The sequence below is a fragment of the Pongo abelii genome, chromosome 6, assembly GCF_028885655.2.
Source record: "Pongo abelii isolate AG06213 chromosome 6, NHGRI_mPonAbe1-v2.0_pri, whole genome shotgun sequence".
In the NCBI taxonomy this organism is placed as follows: domain Eukaryota; kingdom Metazoa; phylum Chordata; class Mammalia; order Primates; family Hominidae; genus Pongo; species Pongo abelii.
In genome coordinates this window covers 136,287,339-136,306,612 of record NC_071991.2, presented here as the reverse complement: position 1 = coordinate 136,306,612, position 19,274 = coordinate 136,287,339, and the positions used below count along the sequence as shown (strand labels likewise).

Sequence of the window (19,274 nt, the reverse complement as noted above, 5' to 3'; positions counted from 1 at the left end):
GCTATGTAAATATGCCATCCCCACCCCCACACATACACAGCTTAGGTAAAAACAGTGCCCAAGTTTAGGAATATTTGCAGATATTGTCCTGATGGTAATTCTGTCCATTTCTGGTTTCCAACTAGCTGTTTAACTTCTGACGGTGATTCATGGATATTTATGGTGAATGGATGTTTGCTGAATGAGTGAATTCTCATGCCTGAAACAAAACGTTAGCTGTGTGACTTCCAATGCATTGCACTAACCCAGCTCTGATTTTCTTGATAGATGAGCTCTCTCCGGAACAGCACAACCTTTCTTTATACTCCATGGAGCTCGTGCTGAAGAAAAGCACCGGGCACAGCGCTGCACAAGTGGCCTTAACAGAAACTGCTCCCGGGTCCCAGCACAGCAGTCCTCTCCATGTCACAGCCCCGCCATCTGCCACTACTTTTGATACAGCCTTTTTTAACCAAGGAAAACAGACTGAAAGTACAGCAGATCACAGCATCTTTGTGGCAACTTACATGTCAGTGACGAGTAATGAGGTGGCTGTCGATGACGATGAGATGGATAACTTTCTGCCAGATACCCACTGGACCACTCCACGGATGGTTTCTCCAATACAGTATATCACAGTCAGCCCACCAGGGCTGCCCGGGGAAGCGTTAGAACCTGTGCTCACTCCATCATTACCCATGGTTTCTTTACAAGATGAAGAAGTGACATCGGGCTGGCAGAACACAACGCGACAACCAGCGGCATATGCTGAGTCCGCCAGTCATTTCCACACCTTTCGGTCAGCTTTTCGCACCTCTGAGGGCATCGTTCCAACTCCTGGCAGGAATTTGGTGCTTTATCCTACTGATGCTTACAGTCATTTATCAAGCAGGACTCTGCCAGAGATTGTGGCTTCCCTAACAGAGGGTGTGGAAACCACCCTTTTTTTTAGCTCCCGGTCTTTAATGCCACAGCCATTAGGCGATGGCATTACTATACCGTTTCCCTCCTTGGGGGAGGTCTCACAGCCTCCAGAGGAGGTTTGGGCCACAAGTGCAGACAGATACACCGATGTGACCACCGTGTTGAGTAAAAGCCTACAAGAAACCATCTCTCCAAGAACATACCCTACTGTGACTGCATCGCATGCAGCCCTTGCATTCAGCAGGACACATTCTCCATTGCTTTCAACTCCTCTTGCATTTGTGTCCTTCTCTGCTTCACCAACTGATGTTTCATCTAACCCCTTTCTCCCTAGCGACTCCAGCAAAACATCCGAATTGCATAGCAATTCAGCCCTCCCCGGTCCTGTGGACAACACTCATATCCTGAGCCCAGTGTCCTCATTCAGACCATACACTTGGTGCGCGGCCTGCACTGTGCCTTCACCTCAGCAAGTTGTGGCCACGAGCCTCATGGAGAAAGACGTGGGATCAGGGGATGGTGCCGAGACTCTGTCCATGACTGTGCTGGAAGAAAGCAGCATCTCCCTAGTGAGTAGCGTCGTAGCAGACTTCTCTGAATTTGAAGAAGATCCTCAAGTATTTAATACGCTTTTCCCCTCCAGACCTATGGTCCCACTTTCTTCTAGATCCATGGAAATCTCAGAGACGAGTGTTGGCATTTCTGCCGAGGTGGATATGAGTAGTGTTACAATCACACAGGTTCTCCCTGCCCACAGTCGCCTGTCTGTGCCGGCATCACTTGATTCTACTGCTGGCTCCTTGTCTGTTGCTGAAACCCAAGTGACGCCATCCAGCGTGACCACTGCATTTTTCTCAGTCATCACCAGCATTCTTCTTGACTCATCTTTCTCTGTCATAGCAAACAAAAACACACCGTCGCTTGCCATCAGAGACCCGAGTGTTTTTACGCCTTATAGTCTGGTTCCTTCAGTGGAGTCTTCACTTTTCTCTGACCAAGAACGTTCCAGTTTTTCTGAGCATAAACCCGGAGGTGCTTTGGATTTTGCATCCAGCTTTTTCTCAACACCCCCGCTGGAACTCAGTGGCTCCATCTCTTCGCCTTCGGAAGCACCTGCGTCTCTGTCTCTGATGCCGAGTGACTTGTTCCCCTTCACATCTCAGTCTTTTTCTACCTTGGTTGAGACATTTACATTGTTTGACTCTAGTGATCTGCAGTCATCTCAGCTGTCTCTTCCCAGTTCCACAAATCTTGAGTTTTCGCAGCTCCAGCCAAGTTCCGAGCTGCCTTTAAACACCATCACTTTGCTACCTAGCCGTTCTGAGGTGTCACCATGGTCAAGCTTCCCTTCTGAGTCTCTCAAGTTTGTTGAAGCGTCTATGGTTTCACTGACGGATTCAGAAGCTCATTTTACCTCAGCTTTCACTGAAACTACCTCCTATCTTGAGTCTTCACTCATTTCCCATGAATCCGCAGTCACCGCACTGGTGCCCCCCAGCTCTGAGTCTTTTGACATTTTGACTGCCGCGATTCAAGCAACATCACCATTGACCACTGTCCACACAACACCCATTTTAACTGAGTCTTCTTTGTTCTCAACTCTGACACCTCCTGACGACCAAATCAGTGCTCTAGACGGTCACGTGTCTGTCCTGGACTCTTTCTCCAAAGCCATTCCCACTGGTACGGTGTTAATCACTGACGCGTACCTGCCATCAGGATCCTCGTTTGTTTCTGAAGCAACCCCCTTCCCTCTGCCCACAGAGCTGACCGTCGTGGGCCTATCACTCACACCCACCGAGGTGCCACTGAACACCTCCACGGAAGTGAGCACAACCAGCACTGGTGCTGCCACTGGTGGTCCCCTCGACTCCACCCTGATGAGCGACGCCGCAAGTCAGAGCCCCCCAGAGAGCAGTGCTGCTCCTCCCCTGCCGTCCCTGCGTCCCGTGACCGCCTTCACTCTCGAAGCAACAGTCGACACACCAACACTGGCCACCGCCAAGCCGCCATATGTTTGTGATATCACAGTCCCCGATGCCTATCTGATCACAACTGGTAAGGCCCAGCTTCCTGCTGCCTCTGTGGGGTGGGCGATCTTTCTAAGGAGCTTGTGTGCAGTGCCTGTGAGGCTTGGAGCTTCATGGTTAAGAGCAGAGGCGCTGGGCTCAGTTAACTCCCAGGTAGCACTCCTACGCTTACCTCCTGCGAGTTCTCAGGACAGTTATTTATCCTTTCTAATCGTCTGCTACCTCACCCATTAAACAAGGAGCTTAGTTAAACCTGCTTCATTGGGCTGTTGTTCAGATGTAAATGCATTAGTCCCTGCAGAACACTCAGCCCCTGCCTAGTACGTCAGAGGCAGGCACGGGATGATGCATATTAGTCAGCAGTCACAAGGAGAATAAATATTAGAACAAATACAAGAACTAAACAAGCCTTGGAAGTTCTTGGTAGGATCTTTGTCCTACCATAACCCAGTAGGTGCATGGATGACATAGTTTAAACAAAATACTTTTTTGTTTAATTCAAGCAATGAGTTGGGCAACTGTGTAAGGGCAACCCTTGCAATTTCTTACTCATTTACTCTTCTTACTTTTCCTTGAAAGGAGACTGCACTTTGCTCTCCTAGGTCCCTGTAAATGCTCCTTGGGTCCCGAGGAAAGAAAAGTAAAGTGACTCTTTGCTCTCATAGGTCCCTGTAAATGCTACTTGGGTCCCGAGGAAAGAAGAGTTGAGTGACTAAATATCCTCTGAATCCAGTGTCAGCCTTTGGTCTACTCCCCACCGCAGCCTGGGTTGCTAGCAGACTGGCTAGCAGCTTCCCTTGCAGTTGCATGGCTGCTGTGGCCGCGTGGAGCTGGCGCCCACCTGAGGGCATGCCTGACAGGTAGACTGATTTCAAGGGTCATGTCCCGTGACGGTGGCCCGCTTGGTCAGGGTCTCTGCATTTTTCCCCATGAGACATGACAGGTGTGTGTGGTCTCGAGGGCCATGACTGTGTGCTGAACCACAGCCTGGTGGCGACGAGCAGCCTGTCCTCTGTTTTGATTTTGGTAGGAGTGGAGGACAAATGAAAAAGGGGATGAAAACGGCAGAAGAGGTAGAGGAGGAGTGGGGTGGAGTGGACTAGGAAGGAGAGGAGCAGAGAATGTGGAAGGGGGAGAAGGAGGAGAACACGCTGAGTATTTTCCTCTCTGTGGTCGGGGTTGCTGGGAGCCTCTGCTCACTGTGACAGTGCCACATCCCTCTGAGCAGGTGGGAGCGAGGATCCTGATGGCAGGTGCGTGTCAGTGATCAACACCGTACCAGTGGGAATGGCTTTGGAGAATGAGGCCAGGACAGCTTTTGCTCCCCACACGCCAAAGGGAAACATTCGTTATTCCACATGACAAGTAATGATTGAGCACCTAGTATGTGTGAGGTGCTTCTGGAAGCTTCTAGCGATATACAGATGGGTAAGACACAGCCCTCCTGTGAGCCGCTCAGGGCCTAGGAGGACGGTACTGAGCCACAGAGTAATAGCGGTTACTGTGGAGTTCTCCAAGAGTGGCTATTTGGGATAATCAGAGACAGGTTTGGAAGAATGTGAAATTGGAGATTCCCAAAAAAGGAAAAGTAGAATGTTGTCATCTGGGGATGAAGAGAAAGTGTCTTCTGGGGGAGGAGACAGTCATCATGGCTGGAGATTAGGCATTGTGATGGGAGGAGCAGGTAATTATTCTTGGAAATGTGGTTGGAACAAAATCATGAACTTGAATCTCAAGATTAGAGCAGTCCAGGGAGGAGGGAAAAGAGTTTCTCATGCTCATAATACTTTTCTTCCTTCTTACAAAATTATTACAAAGTAGGTACAAAATTGTTACAAAGTGGTCAGTTGTAAGCAGCTTATTTAAAGAGTTACTGAAAGCTTCTTTAGGAGTCCTCATAGCTGGATTTAACTTTCATATGTGGTATACACTTAATGACATTTGGTGCCTTTATTAGGTATCGATGTATTTTTAAGAGCTTTTTGGAGTAAAATTCAGCCATTGTAAGTACACTTGAACAGTTTCTGTAAATGTCCAGGGTTGTGTGTAAGTGTTCATGCTGTTAAATTGTGTCTTTTAGCGGAGATAAGTGCCATTTTTGTTCCCGGTGATACCTTTGACTCAGAGGAAGTGTTGGCTCATTTCTCACCTTTGCTTAGATTGGACCTTGCTGTCCTTTTCATAGTTATCCGTTAGTGAGAGAGTGCGACGAGGGGATTGAGGTGACTCTGCGTACCCCTGAAAGGATTCTTCCTGTGTGCTCTGTGATGATAAAGCAGAGCCCCTCTGGGTGCTGGGGGTCTGCGATGGCGGAGGAAGCACTTGCCTGCACGCGCCCTGGGAGGCGTGAGCCGCGCTTCCACCGAGGGCCTTTCTGACCCTTCGCTGCCTCTGGAAGTCTCTGTCACCTCTCTTCTCTTAGCTCTGGGAAACATTCATTTAGCAAAAGATCTGTAAGATATTTGTTTGCTGATGATCCCTTTTCCCAAAGACTGGTGTCCTCATATCCTAATGTTGCAGTTTTATAGCTTTCTCAGATTCCCTGGAGAAAGTGGAGGTCATAGTGGTGGCTGTGGGGACTTTGCAGAGTGGCATTTAGACCGATGATGTCTTTAGCTGTGTGGGGCTGCTTACAATGTGTTCTTCCTGCTTTCCTCTTTAGGGGTTTTCTGTTTCTGACTTCCCATTGTTTCTCTGTTTCCCCCAAGTTTAGCTCTTGCCTCCCTCCCTCCCTCCCTTCCTTCCTTCTTTCCTTCCCCCTCTTCTCCCTCCCTCCTCCTTTTCTGTCCCCTCCTCCTTCCTGTCTCCCTCCTCCCTCATTTCTCCTTCCCTCTTCGTTTCCTTCCTTAAATAAGGCATCTTTCCTTCTTTCCACTCTTCCCCTTTTCCTTCCTACTCATTTTATCTTTCCCTTTCAGATCTATGGCATAGTCCAACCCACTTGGAGCCTATGTGGGCCATGCAGAGTTGGCCGCTGGGGTGACTCAGCAAGGTGGCTTGGGGCTGTGGATTTGTTCCAATGGTCTCATAAACTAAAAAAGGAGCCCCTGCCCACCTTTAAAAAAAATTCAGATCACTGATTTCTAGAAAAAAACAATCAAATATAACTTAAACATTTGTGTTTTAAAGAATGAAGAATACAGAGTGATTCTGTCTCCACTTTAAAAAATTAAAATCAGGAAATGGAAAACAATGATAATATCAAGTGTATTCTAATTTTGCATAATGGGAAGTTGACAGAAGAGGAGAGAAAAAATAGGAAAAAGAAGAACACACTTACTAAATACTGAGAGACAGGCTTACTTGTTAGTATAGATTTTTAAATGGAACTTTTAAAATATGAAAACAGTTAAACAGAACTAGACTTTGGTTATGAGAAATATTTTATTTCCTACATAAAATTTTAGTATATGGGAATTGTGGAATTCGTTTTTCCCCATGATTAGTGGTAAAAAGTCTTCACCTTTGCCTTGAAACATTGGGGTAGGAGACCTCATTTTACAGAGGAAGATGTCATCTGTTTTTGTTGAGTAACATCTTAAGGCCTTTAAAAATGTTACTTCTGGCCAGGTGCGGTGGCTCACGTCTGTAATCCCAGCACTTTGGGAGGCCGAGGCGGGTGGATCACGAGGTCAGGAGATCGAGACCATCCTGGCTAACACGGTGAAACCCCGTCTCTACTAAAAATACAAAAAATTAGCCGGGCGTGGTGGCGGGCGCCTGTAGTCCCAGCTACTTGGGAGGCTGAGGCAGGAGAATGGCATGAACCCGGGAGGCAGAGCTTGCAGTGAGCTGAGATTGCGCCACTGCACTCCAGCCTGGGCGACAGAGCGGGACTCTGTCTTGAAAAGCAAAGAAAAATATTCCTTCTGAGAGCTTTTAAAGCCTCATGTTTTGTTGTCAGGGACATAGCCAAGAGACAGCCTGGAATTTGTCCAGGTGAAAATGAGAACTGGAAGCTCCTTGTCCCACGGCTGGGTCATCACTGCTGATTCCTGATCTAACCTATCTGGGGCAAAGAGGGTTTTCTTAGTGTGTTGAGCTGATGCTATGCAGAGTTGACCTGGTATCTTCAAGGTCCCCACTGCTGTTCTTCTCCAGGTAGTTAGCAGCAACTAGATCCTTAACCCCTGTTCTGTCTTGGTCTGGCCTTTATTTTACATAAAGACTTTTGGAGCTGCTAACACATTTTGGCACAGTGCTGGGGTCCAGAAGTCTGATGTGTTTGTTATTCATAATGACATGAAAACGCATTTGGTGGTTTGCTTTCATTTGCAGTGCTGGCCAGAAGAGCTGTGCAGGAGTACATCATTACAGCAATCAAAGAAGTACTGAGGATTCACTTCAACCGTGCCGTGGAACTGAAGGTGAGTCCTGGCGGCTCAGGAGTGTGATGTCTGGTGCGACTGGGGCTGATGTGAGAGCCCCAGGTTAGAGGCAGCTGATTACGGCCATGGAATCATTCTCTTTCGTCTCTTCCCTCCTGTCTATTCCCGGTTAACTCCTGCTCATCCTCTGGATCTCCACTCCACCGTCACTGCATCGAGGAGGTCTTTCCTGATCCCACATGAGGTCAGGGTTAGTCCTTTGGGGGGATGTGTTGGCAGAGTTGGAACAAAGGGCTCTCAGACCAGAGGCAGCAGTCTGAGGTGACAGCCTTCGTGATTTTACTTCCCTTGATTCACATGAGAGGACTTGGATTCATGTTTAAATTAGACGTTAGAGTGAGTACAGGTGCCTCTTTCTGGACATTTGGTAGGATAGAGATGGAGATCCAAATCTTTTAGACTGGATCCCATGCCGGTGCCACTTCTCCTCAATGATTCCAGAAAGCCACAGTCCATCTAGAGCAGAGCCATCCGGAACCAGAACCGTGCCCCACGTGTGGCGATGCAGCAGTGAAATGGGGCTCGTCCAAACCGAGATGGGCTGTGGGTGGAAAATACATACCAGACTTGAAAAATGCAGTGAAGAAAGGAGTGTAGAATATCTCATTAATAGTGTTTTGTATTGACTTCATGTTGAAATGATATTTTAGATATATTATGTATTTAATATATCTAAATGTATTTAAATGTAAAATGTATTTAAAATTAATTTCACCTGTTCTTATGTTTTTTAATGTGACCACTAGAAATTTTTAAATTGCATATTTATTTTGTACAGTGCTGCTCAGTAGGATAAGTACCCCCTTCTATGTGTTTTAAATACAACAAACAGCTTGAATGCCCTATAACTCATTATTCAGTTCATATTTCTGACTGTTTTTTCTTGCTGCTCTCATAATTTTGTGCTGTTTTTGCAAAGATTGGCAGAGAGTAAAAGCAGTAACTAAAATAAAATTTTGATTATCCTTGATGCACTACCCCTTCATTCGAAACTACCAGTTTTTTTAGTTTATAATTTTTTATTTTTGTATCTAACACAACTTCCTTTAAGTTTGAATTGTCTTTGTATTTCTTATTTCCCTAGGTTTATGAACTATTTACTGACTTCACTTTTCTGGTAACATCCGGTCCTTTCGTTTACACGGCAATATCCGTCATAAATGTGCTTATAAACAGTAAGCTTGTGCGTGACCAGACTCCTTTAATCCTGTCTGTGAAACCTTCTTTCCTTGTGCCAGAGTCCAGGTTCCAAGTTCAAACAGGTGAGACAGCTCAGCATAGTTGTTTTTATTTGTGAAAAGAATTTCATTTTTTTTTATATTTCTAAAATATTGGAAATCATTTTCAGAATTTATTATTATGATGATGATTTTTAGAGACAGGATCTCACTCTGTCACCCAGGCAGGAATGCAGTGGTGTGATTATAGCTCACTGTAGCTTTGAACCCTTGAGCTCGAACAATCCTCCTGCCTCAGCCTCCTGAGTAGTTAGGACTAAAAGTGTATACCACCATGCGTGGCTAATTTTTTTTTTTAATTATTTTTTTAGGCCAGGTATGGTGGCTTACACCTGTAGTCCCACCACTTTGGGAGGCTGAGGCAGATGGATCACTTGAGTTCATGAGTTTGAGACCAGCCAGGACAGCATGATGAAACCCTGTCTCTACAAAAAATAAAAAAAATTAGACCAAGTGCGATGGCTCACGCCTGTAATCTCAGCACTTTGAGAGGCTGAGGCGAGCAGATCACTTGAGCTCTGGAGTTTGAGATGAGCCTGGGCAACATGGCGAAACCTCATCTCTACTAAAAATACAAAAATTAGCCAGATATGGTGGCATACGCCTGTAATCCCAGTGACTTGGGTGGCTGGGGCAGGAGAATCACTTGAACCCAGGAGGTGGAGACTGCAGTGAGACGAGATCGTGCCACTGCACTCCAGCTTGGACAACAGAGTGAGACGCTATCTCAAAAAAAAAAAAAAAAAAAGGAATTTAAGAAAAATTATGTTTTGTAGAGATGGGGTCTTTCTAAGTTGCGCAGACTGGTCTTGAACTCCTGGGCTCGAGCGATCCTCCTGTCTTGGCCTCCCAAAGTGCTGGGATTACGGGTGTGAGCTACCACCCCCGACCTTATTATTTAACTTTTAAAAGTGTTTATAATTATGGGAAATTTCAAGCATATACAAAAGTACATAGAATAGTTTAACAGACCACCGTGTACTCATATGTCTTCAACCATTTTTCCGTTCCTAGCCAGTCTTGTTATAGCCACACCCCCATCTACCATCTACTTCCCCTCCTCTTGCACTATTTTAAAGTAAATCTCAGGCATCGTATCATCTCGCCCACACATATTTCAGCCTATATAGCCTCTAAAAGATAAAGACTTTAAACATGTATATGAAGTTAACAGTGATTTCTTTTCTTTTCTTTTTTTTGGAGCTGGAGTCTTACTCTGTTGCTCAGGCTGGAGTGCAATGGCACGATCTCTGCTCACTGCAACCTTTGCCTCCCGGGCTCAAGCAATTCTCCTGCCTGAGCCTCCCAAGTGGCTGGGATTACAGGCACCCACCACCACGCCCGGCTAATTTTTGTATTTTTAGTAGAGATGGGGTTTCACCACGTTGGCCAGGCTGGTTTTGAACTCCTGATCTCAAATGATCTGCCCGCCTCAGCCTCCCAAAGTGCTGGGATTACAGGTGTGAGCCGCTGCACCTGGCTGTTAACAGTAATTTCTAAATATCATATTTAACTTTTCATTGTGGACATGTTCAAACATTTAAAAAAGTAGAGAGTAATATACTAAGTCTACATATACCCATGGTTAAGCTTAAAAAAAATTTATCAACATCACCAATTTTGTTTCATCTATCCCCCATGAATGTTTTTGTGGACACTAGAGTGTTTTCAAGCAATGCCAGATATCATGTCATTTCACCCATAAATATTCAAAAATTCATCTACAATGAATTTATATATGTTTGAAATGTTTCCATCCATTGTGTCTTTTGATACTCAAATTCTAATCTTAGGTATTTTTCATTTTAAAATGATACCAGTCACCTTCACATCGCATGTCTTCATTTACTGCAAAGTTGCTTTTTACATTTCCGTGAGAAAATACATAGAAATTGCACATCACAGTACTTAATCCCATACTATGGATGAATTAGTTGATTTAGATACTATGTTTCTCTCTCTTGATTCCTTAATACTTCAGAAACACAAACACCTCATTCGTGGGACTTTGATTGCTTTTCTTTTCAGTACTTCAGTTTGTGCCTCCGAGTGTGGATACTGGCTTCTGCAACTTCACCCAGCGCATCGAGAAAGGCCTAATGACAGCTCTCTTTGAAGTGAGAAAACACCACCAGGGAACGTATAACCTCACGGTGCAGGTGAGAATATCACTGAATGCAGAGCACAAGGCTTTAGCCCCTGAAGGGGAAATTGTTCCACATTGTTTTAAGATGTGCTTAACTCTTATTCCCTCCAGTGGCAGAAACCCAGTTTACCTGAGTCGGGATTGATCTATTCCTGTGGCGTAGGGTCGGCATAGCGTGCACAGTCTGAGCATCTTTGAGGGTTGCAGAGTAGCTGATACCCAGGGATCTCAGATATGGTGAGCTGAAGAAACATGACCATATTCAGGAAATTCAAGAATTACCTAGAAAGGAATGGTATCAACCTAAATATCCAGTGGGGGAATGCCTACCCATACTGTTGTTTCCATATAGCTACTAAGAACGGGTGTTGTACATATCATATGGAAACTGCTGATGTTTTTATATTTCTTTGATTTTTTTCCCTCTACATTCTTTCCTCTCTCTTTCCAAAATGGATGTTAAAATAGATTTTGGTGCTCCTGGATCCACTTTCCATGTTTCTTATTTTTTCCTCATATTTTCCATCTCTTTATTACTCTGTTTTTACAGATTTACTAAATGTTGTCCTCCAAGTCATGAATTTAATCCTTAGCTGTGTCGATTATGTTATGCAATCCCTCTATTGAATTTTTAAGCTTTTTGTTCATTGTTCTTTGCTCCATTTTCATCGTAGGCTTTCCTGCGATGATGCAGTGTCGCCTTAAAAGTCTCTGAGGATGTTAATTAGAATTGTTAAAATGTGTCTTCTGTTTCCTAAGTCATTCCTGTTTTCTCTGCAGTCCTTGCTCTGCGTATTGATCTCGGTGCTTTGCTTTTGTGCTGTTAGTTTCTGTAAATCTGGAGACTGTTGGTTTGTTGTTAGGAATGAAGAACCAAGTTGTTCATTTTAGTAGCTGGCACAGCTTTCCCCTTGAGCTGTGGGGATCTCTTTCTACGTCAGCTCCATCTCCTGGTGGGAAAATTCGTCAGAGCACTGGGTCCGGGGCGGAATATGTCAGCGTGGGCTTCTCTCTGGGTGCAGTGTGTGGTCAGAGACAAGCAGACAGGGAACACCCTCCTTCCAGCGTCTAGATAAAGAGGCTCTTCCCAGGGGACGGGGCACTTTAGTGTGTGTCTCAGGGCAGGGCTAGCTGCGTTTTCATTCATTTTCTTTCCTTCTTTGTCTCTGGTGTGCACGGGAGTTATCTTAGCCTCTGCCCACCTTCTTGGTTAGGGCCCAGACCCACCATAGTCTTCTTAGGCAGGAGTTTGTTTTCCTCAGGGAGCAGTCTTGTTCTGGGTGAGGGCCTGGCTGCTGCTAGCACCTCTGTTGGCCTGGGTGTGGCAGGACGGAGGAGGAAGGCAATGCACTCAGTTCTTCGGCACAGCCTTGTAATTAATTATACTGATTACCACTGCGTAGCCTGCTCTTGGTCTCATTCCTGCTCTCTGCCACAGAGCCCCTCCTGGTCCTCTTGGAGAGCGTGGCCCTTGGCTCTGCTGCAGCCCATGCTTGTGTATGTTTTGGATTCTGGCTTTCTCTGTTCTGGTTTACATCAGTCCGATCCCATCCTTTCTCCATCCCCCAGAGGTTTGACGGAATCTGTAGTTTTCTTCCATTCTCAGTGCTGTTGTGGATTTATTCCCCTTTGTTCAGCTTATTCTTATTTCAGTGGGATTTGGGGTGGGAGGAGCTGTACATGTGCTCAGTTCATCACTTAATGTAAGAAACATTTTCAATAAACTGAGCAGTTAAACTTTTACAAAAGGGAACCAGGTTAGAAAGCCAGTTATGTTTCCTTTAAAAACTTTACCTCCTTTAAAAAAATCGGCGAGAGGACCTGTGAGAGAGAAATCATGGTTAAGCTTTCAGCAGAATGTTTTATTATAGAAGCTTATTCTGACTTCATTCTTTCAGATCTTGAATATCACCGTCAGTTCCTCAAGGGTGACTCCTCGGCGGGGCCCGGTGAATATCATTTTTGCGGTTAAAAGCACACAGGGATTTTTGAATGGGTCGGAAGTGAGCGAGCTGCTCAGAAACTTGAGTGTGGTGGAGTTCAGTTTCTATCTGGGATACCCAGTGCTGCAGATTGCAGAGCGTGAGTACGACCCTCTTGGACAGGCTGGGGAGGTGATGGCGGGCATTTTTGGTGGAAGACCTCTTCTTAAAATTTTTTTAGTTTTTTAAAATACTTGATTTTTTAAAAATTATTTTTCCATAAGATGCTGGGGTACAGATGGTATTTGGTTGCACGAGTAAGTTATTTAGTGGTGATTTTTGAGATCCTGGTGCACCCATCACCCGAGCAGTATACACTGCTCCATATTTGTAGTCTTTTATCCCTCCCCACGCCACTTTTTCCCCCAAGTCTCCAAAGTCCATTGTATCATTCTTATGCCTTTGTGTCCTCATAGCTTAGCTCCCACGTATCAGTGAGAACATATGATGTTTGGTTTTCCATTCCTGAATTATTTCATTAGAATAATAGTAAAACACTTGATTTTTTTAGTGAAGTTTTTGGATTCACAGCAGATAAGATCGGAGGGTTCACAGATTTCCCATATACCTCCTGCTTCCACACATTCATAACCTCCATTATCAGCATCCCCCAGCACAGTGGCCCATTTGTTATGGTGATCAACCTGCATTGACACATCATCATCCATAGCCCATAGTTTACATTCAGGTTCACCCTGGGTGTCGTGCATTCTGTGGGTTTGAACAAATGTGTAATGACATGCAAATGGCATGGATTCTCCATTTTAGTATCATACAGAGTATTTTCACCTGGACCACTTTTTTCAAATGAAGTACCTGATTTGAGTGCCAGAATATAAATCTGATAAAATTGGCTTCAGGCCAGATGGGTCTGCAGAGCCCTGCTCACTCACTGTGCCTGACTTTATTATTTGGAGAGTAAAGGGGTACTATCAAAAAGTACACAAGTTCTGGAAAAGGCATAACTTAGGGAGCACAAATCTGTGGTTGTCAGAGCTTAAGGGCCGCAGGAAAGTTTGACTATAAAAGGGTAGCAGAAGGCAGTGTTTTGGGGGTTGTGAAACTGTTCTATATCTTCATTGTGGTGATGATTATGTGAATATATACCCATTTATCAAAACCCATAAAACTGTATACTGAAAAGAGTGACATTTACTGTGTAAATTTTAAAATAAAAACAATAAGTAGAAACACGAAACCTTTCTTCGTGACTGCATTGCGACTAGGTTCACAATGCAAATGGAGGCAGTGGGGGAAAGGGGAGACATTTATTAAAAAAAAAAAAAAAAAAAGGTAGATTCCAGAGTTGAAGTCAGGCCAAAAAATTCAAATTCTTTTTCAAAATGAAACAACCAAATGGCCTAATGATTCGTAATGTATTTTAGTGTATTGTTAATTAAATTAAAAAGAATAACTTTACAGAGGTTATTCTATATGAAAGTAGACAGAGATAAAGCTGTTATTTACAAAGAGCCGCTTTCAGTTGTGCTCAGTGTGTGTATGGCTAAAATGAGGATGCCGGACGGCGGGGCACACTGGCTGGCCCTGGGCAGGTCGACGCGTGTGGTCACTTTACCCTGAGACCTTGTTGGGAAAGCCAGGGCTCTGAGGGGCACGGTGTAAACATGCATTGCTGTGGAACAGTGACATTCAAAGGAGAACTTGCCGGTGACCTCTCTGTGAAGCAGTGTCCTGTGACATAGCTGGAGCCGGCCCTCCCTTTCTTTTTATCTCTCTCTTTTTCCTTGAGACTAATGTGTTCAGAAATTGCTACCGTCCACGTCCTTACGCTAATCTGACATTTTGTTCTTTCATATTTAGAGCTAAATAGTAAAGACAATGTGTTGGGACTTTGTTATAAACATGGCTTTGTTTTTACAGATTTTTTTCTCCTTCCCTAATTCTTTCCCTTTTGTAGCCTTCCAGTATCCACAGCTCAACTTATCTCAGTTGCTGAAGTCCTCTTGGGTCAGAACAGGTATGTTTAACTTATGTAATATTTTGGGAACTGTAAGGAGAAGAAGTCTATGCAGGCGTATTGAGAATGTTGCTGCCTTTCTTGTTTCCTAAATTTAGGGCAAAATGTACCTTACATTCTTGGCAAAGAATGAATGGAAAGGGATTCAAATTTGGCTGTGGGAATGTATCCCACTGAGTTATAGAACAAAAAGGACTACTTTCTTTAAAATTCATACATCAAGTTCAGGGCAGAGTCTAACAGGAACTGACAATCTTCTGACCCAGAACAGGGTGAGGTTCAGAAGCAAGGATCTCTCTGTCGTTTTATTTTTTTTTTCTAAAAGTGTTATTTGTTTAGTTTAATGAAGACAAGCAGGATGGCTTGGCACCTGGGAAGGTGCCAATTTTTTTTTTTTTTTTTTTTTGTCTTAGGGGAGTGGGTCAGGTATTTAGAGGTATGGCATTGCAGTTAAAGGCCTTTCTAACCTAGTGCACAAAAGTCTGAACAGTAGTTACGTACTCACCAGCTGTCCAGTGTGCATGCAGCACAGGAACTAGCTGGGCACGAGAGAGCATGTGGGGTGGTGATAGTCGCCATTCACGGGGTTCCTGCACCTTGCAAGTTCTCCTTGCTGAACGCACAGCATCCCACGTCAAGGCCCTACTGCTTTGCGTGGTGCCATCAGCGGTGTTTTCCATAGCAATTGCTTATTATTATTATTATTAAGCTTATTATTGCTTAATTGCTTATCCATAGCAATTAAGTAACTTGCCCATGGTTGTATCTCAAAGAAAACTTAAACCAGTTCTGGTTGAAAAGCACATGCTCCTTCCTCCCAGACCACGCTGGCAAGCGATTGTCTGTTGAGATCATCTTGTCTGAAGTAGATAACTAAAGATGGGCAGGCTTCCTTTTTTCAAGTTAGTTTGTGAGTCCAAGTCTCAAGGCAAGATAATGAACTCACACCAATTCCAGAAGTGTTGAGATAAGTGCAGACAAAATGTTTGATCTTGTGTAGGCGCCCTTCGCGCCAAAGCTCCTGCAGTGCTGAGTTCCTGGGACTTCTGGCCGCCAGTCTGGGTAACACTGAGAGCTTGGAGCTCTCATGGGCTGCATTTCCTGGACTCTCCCCATTCATGATCACTTTTTCTCCTTTTGATGTTTCCTGTCTAGGAATTGGCATTTTATGGCAATCTTGCATTAATTTCAAATACATATGCGCGCACACACACACACACACACACACACACACACACACACACACACACACACACACACACACACACACACACACACACACACACACACACACACACACACACACACACACACACACCCGTTTTTTTACTGCTGACTTGTTTTGGGTGCCACGTATGTTTTCATTTAAATGTAGTTCTCCTGGGCGTCGTGGAGAAGCAATTCCAGAATGAAGTGTTTCAAGCCGAGATGGAACGCAAGCTGGCCCAGCTGCTCAGCGAGGTTTCCACCAGAAGGCGGATGTGGAGAAGGGCCACTGTAGCTGCAGGAAACAGTGTGGTGCAGGTACTCCACATCAAAGGAGGAGGGGAAGGAGAGAGAGGGAGAGAGACAGCGCTTGCGTGTGAGTGCACACTCCATCTAAAACCCTGTATTTTTATGCAAATGAGAAGTGCCATGAGAAATTTCTGATTTCCACTGATCGCTATATTGGGTAGCTGCTGAATCTGGCAGCATTTCAGTTCAACTGGAGTCTAGACAAATATTTACCAAGCCCATAGTAAGTAGTAGTATAACAATAGACCTTGCGGAGCAGAGCAGAATTGTCTTACTGGGTTGCCATATCATCACAGGACCTCGTTTATCAAATAGTAGTTTTTAATGAACAAAAATGTAGCCTGTTTGATAGAATGGTCAGTGTTACTGATAGCATCATAGCGATAAATCATTCAACTGGAAGAGACCATAGGAGAGCAGATAGAGGGAGACGTGCTGCCCTCTGCTTGAGTATTTCATCTTCTCGGCTTCCATGGTATTATGGAGTCATCAATTTCATTTTTAAATTTATTTTCTGAGCAAAATCACCTCTCTCTAGAAATTACATAGCCAATTAGAGAAATTTTGAAAAACACATGTAAAAAAATGTGTAAAGAATAAAGTGAAAATCACCTAAAATTCAACAAACCAAAGAAGATCACTGTAAACATTTCAGCATATTTCCTTCCATTCTTTTTTCCCCATGAATTCTCTAATAACATTTGGATGACACTGCATACATCCTTTTGTAGGCTCTCTTCACTTGAGCTTTTTTCTTTCTTTCTTTCTTTTTTCTTGAGACAGGGTCTCGCTCTGTCACCCAGTCTGGAGTGCAGTGCCATGATCTCAGCTCACTACAACCTCCGCCTCCTGGGTTCAAGCGATTCTTTTGCCTCAGCCTCCTGAGTGGCTGGTACTACAGGTGCCCACCACCGGAGACACCTGATTATCTCATATTACCCTAAATCTTCTTTACTTGGTAAACTGGCAGACAGGTTACAAAAGACAGATTTGTTTGAATTGAAACGTGACCCATTTAAAAATGTCCATACTCACAGAAAGTTGGAAGTTGGGGCTGTCATTAATTTTCATCTCCATATGAATTATGTGGATTTTTTTCTTTACCAACTGCTGACTTGTTGAACTACGAAAATGGGATATTTAGAGCTATGACATTTCAGAAACAGGAAACCAGGATAGAACTCTGAAGCAGGGGGTGTGGGCTGGCAGGCAGGGTGGGGAGGTGGGTGGGTTAGAGGCATTAGAGAAAAAGATGCAAATGACATTGGCTGTGGGTTGGGGGGCGGGAGCGGGGAAGTGTTGCCTAGAACTGCATCATCGTCCTCTAGCCCTTTTACCAGTGTGTCCCTCTCATCATTACTCTTTGTCCCCCTCCCGGAAATGTAGTCCTTAGGTTTCTAAAATAGTTCCTTTGCCAGATGCAGTGAGTTACAGAGAAATTTAAAAACTAATCACAATTGAGAGTAATCATTAAACAAATAAGTATCAACAAAGAATAAAAATTAGAATGAATTATAAAAGCTTTACCTTATTCAACAATCCCTGGCTTCATAGAGCCCAAGGTCTAGGTGTGAGTTAGCTTCTGCACATGCAACAGTTATAGGACACCATGAAAGTGTATAATACGGTGCGAAATTTGACATGCACGCTCCCTTAGTAGGCATGCAGGTTTGCAAAAGTGGCACATCCAGGCTAATGTGCCATCTGATAGATTGCTTATAAGCCATGCTCTGCTTCTCTTTCCCCTTAGAGTGACCAAACATGAAGATGTAGACAAGGATTTGTGTACCGTGTTACATGGCTGTTCATCAAAACTTAATTTGTAAAAGTGAAAATGTTGAAACAACCTAGATGTCCAGCAGTTGGGGAATGGGTAAATAAAATTATAGTAAATCTTTGTGTGTTGGAATTTTATGCAGTCATTTAAAAAAAAATTAGTGAGTGGTATAGAAAAATGCTCAAGTGGGCTGGGTGCAGTGGCTCACACCTCTAATCCCAGCACTTTGGGAGGCCGAGCGGGTGGATCACCTGAGGCCAGGAGTTCAAGATCAGCCTGGCCAACATGGTGAAACCTCATCTCTACTAAAAACACAAAAATTATCTGGACATGGTGGTGTGTGCCTGTAATCCCACCTCTTCAGGAGGCTGAGGCATGAGAATCACTTGAACCCGGGAGGTGGAGGTTTCAGTGAGCTAAGATCACACCAATGCACTCCAGCCTCGGGGACAGAGTAAGACTCTGTCTCAAAAAAAAAAAAAAAAAAAAAAAAAAAAAAAACTCAGGCTACCAAAGTATGTATGCCATGTAATCCAAATGTTAATACAGAATTCATGGAGAAAGAATAGAGGGAAAACGCTAAAATGTTTAAAGTGATTTTCTTTGGTTGGTTGAATTTTAGGTGATTTTCATTTTATTCTTTATATATTTTTTTGCATGTATTTTTCAACTTTAATTGGCTATGTAATTTCTAGAGAGATGTGATTTTGCTCAGAAAATAAATTTTGAAATTGAAAATGTTAACCAAAGTGATGATGACTCCCTAGGTTATAAGGGTTCCAGATAGGAATCTCATAGGCAGTAGTCTAGAAAGGATGCTGGGATTAGATTTTCCTGGCTTACTTTCTGCCTGGACATCTTAGTCCATTGATGTTGCCATAAAGGAATACCTGAGGCTGGGTTTGTAAAGAAAAGAGGTTTATTTGGCTCATGGTTCTTCAGGCTGTACAAAAAGCATGGTGCTGGTGTCATGGCGAGGGCCTCAGGCTGCTTCCCCTCTTGCTGGAAGGTGAAGGGAAGCCAGTGTAGAAATCACATGGCGAGAGAAGAGGTGAGAGAGAGGGGAGGGAGGTGCCAGGCCCTTTCTAACACCAACTCTCTCAGGAACTGGTAGAGCAAGAACTCATTACCTCGAGGACAGCACCAAGCCATTCATGAGGGATCTGCCTCCATGACTCAGATACCTCCCATTAGGCCCCACCACCACCATCAGGGATCACATTTCAACTGGAGAGTTGGAGGGGGTCCAACATCCAAACTGTAGCACTAGACAGACTTGTAGAATCTTTAATCAAGGTGGGTATCACTGGATTTTGG

At 44.2% G+C, this 19,274-nt stretch overlaps 1 protein-coding gene across 5 annotated transcripts in view; it reads left to right on the top strand.

Annotated features, from left to right (window-relative positions):
- KIAA1549 (KIAA1549 ortholog) overlaps positions 1-19,274 on the top strand; it is a 282,292-nt gene that overhangs the window by 63,190 nt on the left and 199,828 nt on the right. For 4 of the 5 annotated variants that reach the window (XR_010140939.1, XM_054560668.2, XM_024250070.3 and 1 more), the window contains exons 2-8: positions 268-2,961; positions 7,212-7,300; positions 8,406-8,583; positions 10,588-10,718; positions 12,604-12,787; positions 14,606-14,665; positions 16,041-16,189. Coding sequence is in view for 4 of the 5 variants with exons in the window: in XM_054560668.2 (XP_054416643.1) it covers positions 268-2,961; positions 7,212-7,300; positions 8,406-8,583; positions 10,588-10,718; positions 12,604-12,787; positions 14,606-14,665; positions 16,041-16,189 (3,485 nt within the window). In the remaining variant the exon portion in view is untranslated. The remainder of the gene's footprint in view (positions 1-267; positions 2,962-7,211; positions 7,301-8,405; positions 8,584-10,587; positions 10,719-12,603; positions 12,788-14,605; positions 14,666-16,040; positions 16,190-19,274) is intronic. The other variant, XM_054560669.2, reaches the window with a different exon arrangement.